This window comes from Colobus angolensis, unplaced genomic scaffold (genome assembly GCF_000951035.1).
Source record: "Colobus angolensis palliatus isolate OR3802 unplaced genomic scaffold, Cang.pa_1.0 Scaffold203, whole genome shotgun sequence".
NCBI lineage: Eukaryota > Metazoa > Chordata > Mammalia > Primates > Cercopithecidae > Colobus > Colobus angolensis.
Window position 1 is genome coordinate 3,584,577 of NW_012115189.1, and position 10,299 is coordinate 3,594,875.

Below are 10,299 nucleotides of genomic sequence, written 5' to 3' on the forward strand. Positions count from 1 at the left end.
GGTGAAACCCCGTCTCTACTAAAAAAAATACTAAAATTAGCCGGGCGTGGTGGCGCATGCCTATAATCCCAGCTACTCAGGAGACTGAGGCAGGATAATTGCTTAAACCTGGGAGGGAGAGGTTGCCGTCAGCCAAGATCGAGCCACTGCATTCCTTCCTGGGCAACAGAGCAAGACTCCATCTCAAAAAAAAAAAAAAAAAATTAAATAAAATGAAAGGCAAATGTCGGATGCTGGGTCAGCAGATTAAGCATTAAAAACTAAAGGTATTACTGTATGGTTCCACATAGATGAAATTCTAGAAAAGGCAAACTAAAGTGATAGCACTTCAGTGGTTGTCTGGGGCTCAGCGTTTCAGGGGACCACCTGAGAAAGGGCACAAGGGAACCTTTGGGGTGGTGGAAATATTCTATATCTTGAAGGAGAGGTGGTTACATGGTGTACACATTTGTCAAACCTGTGGAACTGTAGGCTTAAAATGAGTGCATTTTATTGCATGTAAATTACACCTCAAGAAAAGTCTTTAACTGAGGAGGGGAGTTAAGGGAACATGTCTGTGAGCAAAACTACCCAATGTCAAGAGAGCATCACATCTCCAAAGATTGGAAATTGCTACTCTAACCTCCCTGCCAAGCATATAAAATGGTCTCATTACCAACTAACTGATAAAGAAGCATGTAGCTACAAGGACTAAAAAGAAGAAAATACTTGGTTGGTTAGAACAGAGGGATTGCAGGTGATTTTTCCCATTGTTTATTACTTTCTATGACAAATAAACATTAATGTGAAATACACTGCATAGTTTCTACTCTGAAATTAGATCTGGGGATTACGGGCAGGTCACAAACACCAGCACAGGTCAAGAAGAAACTCTGTTTTGGATCCACAGGCACATGTGCAAGGGCTTCAGGAGATATGGTGCATTCTGCAGGCTGGGGAGCAGGGCTGGGGTGTCACCACAGATCACGGGAACCACTCTTGCTTTCATTCTTTTTTATTTCATGACATTCTCTGAGGACACATTTTCTCCTTGGGGATATATTTATCTGGCAATCCTATGACTGTAAGGAATTCATGAACAAAAAAATAAAAATATGAGGTGTGAGACCAAAATAGCACTGCTTAGAAATAAAGGAAAGGGGCTGGGTGTGGTGGCTCATGCCTGTAATCCCAGCACTTCGGGAGGCTGGGCAGGTGGATCACAAGGTCAAGAGATTGAGACCATCAGGGCCAACACTGTGAAACCCTGTCTCTACTAAAAATATAAAACTTAGCTGGGTGTGGTGACTACTTGGGAGGCTGAGGCAGGAGAATCACTTGAACCTAGTTAGCGGAGGTTGCAGTGAGCCGAGAACGTGCCACTGCACTCCAGCCTGGCGACAGAGTGAGACTTCATCTCAAAAAAAAAAAAAAAAGAAAGAAAGAAATAAAGGAAAGGACACTCAAGTGCTGTGGTGACACTTCCCTAAAGTTTTGATTTTCCTGTCAGTGCTTCTAATCACATCCAATAAAAGTTCCTGCAAACATGATTTTTACACACTGCTTCCAACAGAAAAGTATACTAGGTTTTGAAACTGCTATTTAATTATTCCTTATTTTAAATAAATTACAGTATTCAACAATGCTTTTCCTACTTTTTATTTTTATGTGTGTTTTTTTTTCTCTTTTTGAGACAGGGTCTTGCTCTGTCACCCAGGCTGGAGTGCAGTGGCACAGTCATAGCTCACTGCAGCCTCAAACTTCTGGGCCTAAGCGATCCTCCTGTCGTGGCCTCCCAAAGTGTTCGGATTATAGACATGAGCCACTGTGCCCAGCCTCCTCTTTTTAAAAGTATAACTTTAGGCCAAGCGCGGTGGCTCACACCTGTAATCCCAACACTTTGGGAAGCCGAGGTGCGTGGATCACGAGGTCAGGAGATTGAGACCATTCTGGCTAACACGGTGAATCCTCATCTCTACTAAAAATCAAAAAATTGGCCGGGCATGGTGGCGGGCGCCTGTAGTCCCAGCTAATCTGGAGGCTGAGGCAGGAAAATGGCGAGAACCTGGGAGGCAGAGCTTGCAGTGAGCCGAGATCATGCCACTGCACTCCAGCCTGGGCGACAGAGCGAGACTCCGTCCCAAAAAAAAAAAAAAAAAAAAGTATAACCTTAAAAAATGAACTTCTCAAACATTCCTATATCTTTCTCTGCCCCACAAAAAACACCCAAGAGAAGAGCCAAGCATAGTAGCATGCATCTGTAGTCCCAGCTACCTGGGAGGTTGAAACAGGAGCCCAGGAGTTTGAGGCTGTAGTGGGTTATAATCACACTTGTGAATAACCACTGTGCTCCAGCCTGGGCAACATAGTGAGACCTCGTCTGAGGAAGAAAAAAAAAAAAATTCGAGAAACACAAGTAAAATAAAAAACACATTTACCAACCTAAATTAAAGGTCTGCCTTCAATTTAAAAATAGACAGATGTACCTATTTTAGCCATATTATAACCATATTAGAAACACCTAAAAGAGATTACACTGTACATTTGAATTCCCATAAATGCAAATTGCTATGTAAGCACAACATGGTATTTAAGTAAGTACTTACTAACCCATTGTCTTGTAATGATGAGTCATCTGGTTGGAAATCTACTCACCCATGGGTAGGACTACTACAGCTACCCAGTTCAACAACTACAGAACAGCTGCTGCGTGACTTAGGGAGAAAAATGGAGCTTAGAAGAGAGAGAGAAGCATGACATTCCTAGAGCCTCCCCTTCCCTACAGCAGCATGCACACACCCCATCCACTCCCCCCGAGCTCTAAGCTCCCTAATTTATGGTGCTGGCAGACCTGAGACAGTAAGGCAGGGGATACTGCCAAGACCACAGATGGGCCAGAAAACAGGTCAGTACAAGTGGGACAGTCAGGAAAGCAGCTGCTGACAGCAGGCCCTGGACGTGGTGCAAGTAACACACGTGTTTCTGGGTAGGCCCATGGGAAGAGAGTAAACTGCTGATCACCGATCAGGCATTGCATTTGAAGTCTCCCTCTTCCACACCCCTACCAAAAAGGAAAGAAAGAACCCCTCTAACCATTGGCCATACTCCCACAGCCATACACATACACAAATGCAGAGGCTTAGTTGAAAATTTTGTTATTATTATTAAACAGGCACCTAGTTCCTGAATGAACTTACGACCCTCTCAGGCATGGGGAGTCTACTCAGAGGATGATTCTCGAGCATGGGCTCAGAATGATATTATCAGGAATAATCTTTGTAACACTTCAGCCCTAACAGCTCTGGTACTCCTAGAAGGGCCGGGTGTGCTTAGTGGGGCAATGCACACCCACAGCTGGCCAACCTGTCTCACTATGGGTCCACAGTTCCAGGGAAAGGGTACAACCTGAACCTCAGAGTTGGTTCAGTGCATGTAGAGAAGGGCTGATGCCATTTGTTTCCCCCTAGCTGCAAAAGGGAGCCCTTGGGGACCCTTCAGGCTGGGCCATGGGTCATGGGCATTTTCTTAGAGCCCCAGACATGGATAGTTTGGAAAGTACCAATGCCCCATCCTGCAGCAATCCCCTTCCTAAAATGTATCTGCCTGATATGCACCTGTGGTCCTACTGTCTCCCTTTGCCTCACCTTTACACCAACTCCAGTAGAAAAGCCCCAGGATATAAAAAACCCAGGGTGCCAAGGAGCCAATGCAGAATACTGGAAAAGAACCTGCTACAGGGATGACTCGCGACTGGGAATGGAGCTCTTCAAAGCATAGGAAACGGGTTCCCAATTCTTGGCTTCCAACAAAGTGAAAGGAGAACCTACTCCAGAAGCCTGTTGATAGACTATTAAAAGTAATTTTTCATGATAGAAAACTGGGTGATTTAGGGGATATAACTTGGAAGGAATCTGAATAGCTAGACAAATGCTAGAATAAAACTCACCTCATATCCACCTACTTACTTATGTGAACAAAGTTTCTCAATGCTTATAACTATATAAACAAAAAACAAAAATAGAACTGATGCCAAATATTGTCTTATTCAAGCATGCATAATGAAGTGGAAAAAATATCAAATATCCATCTTCTTAAGAGGGATATTTATCTCAAATTTTACTTTTTATATTTAATAATCATCTATAAAATACATAATATAATTATATTGTCTTAAGCAATAATTATAATAATTTGTTTCAGGGTCAAGCGCAGTGGCTCACGCCTGTAATCCCAGCACTTTGGGAGGCCAAGGTGGGTGGATCATGAGGCCAGGAGTTCAAGACTAGCCTGGACAACATGATGAAACTCAGTCTCTACTAAAAATACAAAAATTAGCTGGGTGTGGTGGCACATGCCTGTAATCCCAGCTACTCAGGAGGATAAGGCACGAGAATCGCTTGAACCCAGAAGGCGGAGGTTGCAGTGAGCCGAGATATCACGCCACTGCACTCCAGCCTGGTGACAGAATGAGACTCCGTCTCACAATAATAATAATAATAATAATTTGTTTCAGAAGAAAAATGTTCACACCTAGAACTTTATTTTCATAGGAAATAATAAACAGGTGAAAATGTAAATTGATACACGTTTCTGTTGCAGAGAACCTGTGATCTTTTGTAGATGTTGACCAAGGGTACCACAGTGGGGATGACATATTTGGCCTGAATGGGCCCCTCCATCAGTGAGGTTTCCTAGGTCTATGATTTGCTGAAGTGTCAATTGTTGCCTAATGCTCAATGGGTTGATTGTTGGTCACGGATGGAGCATTTTATCTTTGGAAAAGTCTGAGAGCCCTGACCAAAAAAACACTTGTTTGGTAGAAAGGTCTATTCCAGAGTTTAAAAGCCAAACCAAAAACATGGCGTGGGGTGGAGGGGACCGGCCAGGCCATCATACCCCTGAGACTCTGAGATTTACCTGTGAGTCAATGACAAATATCAGCGCTCCTGTTCCCCGGAAGATCATCTCATAGTCAAATGTAGGGTCAAAAAAGTCAATCTGTCCCGGGAAGTCCCAAATCTGAAAATTGACAAAGGAGCTGTTGGAAACATCTTCCCGGCATATCTTGTTAGTGCTCTCCAAGAATAGTGTTTCGTTGGGAGACATTTTGTGAAAGACAACTTTCTGAATAGACGACTTGCCGCTTCTCCTCAGGCCCATGAGCAGGATTCTCGGCTTCACCTCAGTGCTGAAGGGGTCGCTGAAGTCCAGAACTGGAGAAACCACAAAATGAGAATGAAGGTGAGATGCTTTCACAGCGGTTAATTAGAGGAGTTTCACTTCCACCTCAAATGTGATTTATGATTCACAGATGATGCCACTCTTCCAAAGAGAGTGCTAATGGCATCCCTCCACTTAAACTCCAAGTCTTGCTGACCTCAGAGCCTGAACACTTAACCACTGGTCTATACTTCCCACCAGGCAAAAGGGTCAGCTTTTGCTAAGTGCAAAACCCTCAACAATGCAGTCTCGCCACTTCTCACACTGTCCCAGGGGCCAGACACCAACATAATGCCACATCACATGCAGGGATTCAGGAGCGCGAAGAGAGATTTATTTCCAGGAGCAGACTGTCTGTGGAAAGAATCGAGGTCTGAGCATTCAGGAGCCATATTGTTCTCTGAGAAGTCATCACTAAAGAGACGCTTGGTGACGTGAGTTATGCCTCTCTCAGTCACCCTCCTATGGCTAGTACTCTCCCAAGCCACGAAGGCCTGGAAAGTGGGCCTTGGACTAGACATCGCAGGTTTGGACTGTGTTACACAGCCGATGCAAAGTCTGTGAGAGGCAGACATCTCTCAGGCCCACCCTGGTTCAGGGCCCCCATCCAGTAAGGTAGCTACTACCCTAATGCAGCTATTTAAATTAAAATTGATTAAAATTAGCAATTCAAATTCTCCTATGAGGTTTCTAGAGAAGCCAAGTTCATAGACACAGAATGTTTTCAGGGGTTGGGGGAAAAGAGGAATGGGGAGTTCTATGTTTAATGGGTATGTAGTTTCAGGTGGGGGAATATGAGAACATTCTGGAGATGGATGGTGCTGAGGAATATGAGAACATTCTGGAGCTGGATGGATGGAGATGGACAATGTGAATGTTATGCGCCCCTCACCACCAAAAATGGTTAAAACTGTAAATGTTATGATGTGATATATATTTTATCACAATAAAAATTTGAGGTTTCCTCAGTTTCATCATGGCTAATACTCAACAGCCACATCCAGCAAGTGGTTAACATACGGGACAGCACAGACACAGAACAGCAGTCCCCAGCCTTTTTGGCACCTGGGACCAGTTTCATGGAAAACAATTTTTCCAGGGACCAGTGGGGGTGGCAGGGTGGTTTCAGGATGATTCAAGCAGGTTACATTTATTATGTACTTTATTTCTATTATTATTGCATTGTCCTATATAATGAAATAACTCTCAAGCCACCATAATGTAGAATCAATGGGAGCCCTGAGCTTGTTTTCCTGCAACTAAACAGTCCCATGTGGGAGTGATGGGAGACAATGACAGATCATCAGGCATTGGATTCTCACAAGGAGCGTGCAACCTAGATCCCTCACATGTGCAGTTCACAACAGGGTTTGCACTCCTATGAGAATCTAATGCCACTGCTGATCCCTTGAGCCCAGGAGGTCGAGGCTTGAGCCAAGGAGGTCGAGGCTGCAGTGAGCTGAGATCACACCTCTGCACTCTAGCCTAGGTGACAAAGTGAGACCGGCTCAAAAACAAACAAACAAAAAAAAATTCGTAGAATTTAACAGTGTTGACAATTGCACACTTTTTGTGAATATACTAAAATCCATTGAGCTCTGTACTTTAAAAGAGCAAATACTATGGTATATAAAGTATATCTCAATTTTTTTAAAGGTTTCATGAATACACAAAAATAAAATCCCAGTATAAAACTCAAAGAAGAATCAAGAAAAGAAACCAACGTCTTAAGAGAAAAAAAGAGCTGGGCACAGTGGCTCATGCCTATAATGCCAGCACTTTGGAAGGCTGAGGTGGGAGGCTCACCTGAGGCCAGGAGTTCGAGACCAGTCTGGGCAGCATAGAGAGACCTCTGACTCTATAAAAAAAAATTTTTTTTAATTGGCTGGGAATGGCGGCATGCAGCTGTCATCCCAGTCACTCAGGAGGCTAAAGTGGGAGGATCCCTTAAGCCCAGGAGTTCAAGGCTGCCGTGAGCTTTGATTGCACTACTGCACTCCAGCCTAGACAACACTGCAAAACCCTGTCTCAAAAAAAAAAAAAAAAGAATATAAACAAATATAGAGATGTATATATATTAAATTAGTATCCTAAATTTCTTATTTCCTTCTTAACTGTACCTCATTATGTCTTTCTTTTTCTCTGGTCTAACCTAATCCAATACAGACTGAAAAGTAACCTTTTATTTCCCTAATGTAACCAACAATTTTTCCCCCAAAACTCTACAATTGTCTAAAACACATATTAATACTTGATAACATCTTAGTAAATTTAATTTACTATATATAATATTTTGATGTTTGAATTTGCAATAGGTGTAGGCAAACATACATATTTCAGATAAAACAATGACTGAATAAAGAAAAATTAAGCAGGTACAGATGTGCATAGACATAACTCCACTATAAGCAACTCCTCAGCCCTACCTTATCCACCCATACTTTTCCAGTTCAACTGAATCCAATTCAACACATTGCTGATGACATACAATGTAGGCAGTAGTGTGGAAGTAAATGACCCAAAATGTAACCAGCTTTCTTCTTCATCAGTGATTATATGCTACCCAGTCACAGTACTGCCATTACAAGTCAATCTTAGCAAGAACAGGGCATGAACTGAAAATGAAACAGGACTTCAAGTTTAAAAATATCAGACAGATAACATGTTCATCTTCCCTTCCCATACTAAATCCCTAAAAATAATAGAAATGGTATGCATAATAAACAAATAGGGGGACAATGAAACATGGATAGCTAAGTTTGAAACAAAAAGGAGAACTCAAAATTGACAACCAGGAAATCCTTAAGAAACACAAAGATCAGATTGAAAAGGGAATCTGCAGTCCTTGACTATGAATGGCAGAGTTCTGCTGTAGAGTGTAGAACTGATGGAATCCCACCATAGGAAGGATTATGAAGACAAGTAACAGAGTCATTATTTGGAGAATAACAGTGAAAACAGCCAAGCAGATAAACTCTGTGCACCACGGCCCACTCACCCAAACTTACCCTACACACACTAGGATATCTTCCAGGTGAAAGCAGTAAATGGAGGAGGTTGGGCATGAGAAGGAAGTCAGTGCCCCCAGTGCTAGTGATGCCCAGAAGGACAAGGAAGCATCCCCACTACTGCCCTCAAAGTCCTCTCACCTCCCCTAACTCTCACTACAATGTGTGGAATAGAGCACTATCAGAGGTGGATACAGTACCATCTTCCCTCCAACATTTCCTTGAACATCAAATATTCAAGTAATGCCAAGATCATGGAAGACAATATAGACTCAACAAATGGAAGAATGTACACCTGAAGAAGCAGAGTTAATAACGGAATCAGAGCAAACTGTCAAGCTAAGTATACTTCAAATACTCAGAGATATGAGAAAATATGGCATTCATGAAACAAGAACAGACAGTTTCAGAGGAAGTGCAGTTATGAAAAAGGGGTATATAGATCTTGGCAATAAAAATGTATGCATTTAAAAGCAGAATAAGCACACATGAAGACGGAAATAGTGGACTGGCTAGTCAAAGTCTCTCAAGATGCAGTACAAAAGAATAGAGCCCTGGAAAGTATGAAATCAAAGTTAAAGTGGCATCAGGAATAAGATTCAGAAGAACCATTATTCTACCAAAGAAGTTCCAAAAGGAGAGAATGCAGAATATGGGGAGTAAGCGACATTTGACTAAATAATAGATAATCCTTTCCTAAATTAACAAAAGACAAAACTCAAAATGAACAAACTCACAAAATAAAATGGAGAAACTTAAACAAAAACAAGCCCACACTTAAAAAAAAAATCATAGTGTAACTTCAAAATATCAAGGATATCTATAGGAACAAAAAGAGAAGTGAAAAAAAATTAAAAAGCAAGGATAATAATAAAATCCTTAGAAGGGGGAAACAATTACCTATGAAAGAACTAGAAAGACATCAGATGCTTATCAACAACACAGATATGAGAAGACAACACAATAGATCTTAAAAAGACAAAAGGAAACAAAATCTGTGAACTCATTAATATACCAATCATATCATTTTTCAAATGTGACAGTGAAATAAAGACATTTTCAGATATTCAAGGACTCAGAAAGTTTATTGCCCACTTAATCCCTTTGAAAGAATTACTCAAGGATGTAACTCCTGAAAGAAAAATACACCCAAAATGCCATACTATGTAATCAGCAATGGAAAACAATGAATGGTAAAAGAGAAGTAAGTCAAAGAATGCTATGGTTGCTGCTAGAATAGCATAGTTAAGTTTTTTTTTTTTTAATTTAAGGATAACCATTTCAAATATAAATATGTACCAAAATGCATTTTAAAATAATCCAGAAGGACACACAGCAAATGGCAAAGTGTAGGTAGAAGGAGAATTTAGGGGGATCATGAAAGGGAATTTAGTTTTATTTTTAAAAATGAAATATATTCACATATACAATTAAAATTGGTTTTGAAAAGGAAAGAAAAACAATTTTTAACGTCTAGGGAGTCATGAGGGACACTGAAATGGGAAGGCGGCCAGGCCTGGTGGTGCACACCTGTAATCCCAGCACTTTGGGAGGCTGAGGTGGGAGGATCGCTTGAGCCCAAGAGTTTAAGAGACCAGCCTGGTCAACACAAAGACACCCTGTCGCTACAAAAATTTTAAAAATTAGCCGGACATGGTGGTGGGCATCTGTAGTCACAGCTACTCAGAGGCTATGGTGGGAGGATCCCTTGAGCTCAAGAAATTGAGGCTGCAGTGAGCCATGATTGTGCCACTGCACTCCAGCCTAGGCAACAGTTAAGACCCTGTCTCAAAAAGAAAGAAACAAACAACAATTTGTTGGGCATGGTGACACATGCCTGTGGTCCCAGCTACTTGGGAGGCTGAGGCAGAAGGACTGCTTCAGCCCAGGGGTTTGAGAACAGCCTGTGTAATAGCAAGACCCCAACTCTAAAAAACAGAAAGAAGGGAAAAGAAATAACAACTTAAATCTATGGAACTATAATCTGTCAATGAAAATAAGTAAATAAAGGCCGGGCGCGGTGGCTCAAGCCTGTAATCCCAGCACTTTGGGAGGCCGAGACGGGCGGATCACGAGGTCAGGAGATCGAGAC

The 10,299-nt window shown here is 41.9% G+C and overlaps 1 protein-coding gene across 1 annotated transcript in view; it reads right to left on the reverse strand.

Moving 5' to 3' along the window:
• Positions 1 to 10,299, reverse strand: part of RRAGD (Ras-related GTP binding D) — a 43,539-nt gene that overhangs the window by 16,331 nt on the left and 16,909 nt on the right. Inside the window, exon 2 of the mRNA XM_011941927.1 lies at positions 4,897 to 5,192. Within this exon, the coding sequence (XP_011797317.1) occupies positions 4,897 to 5,192 (296 nt within the window). The remainder of the gene's footprint in view (positions 1 to 4,896; positions 5,193 to 10,299) is intronic.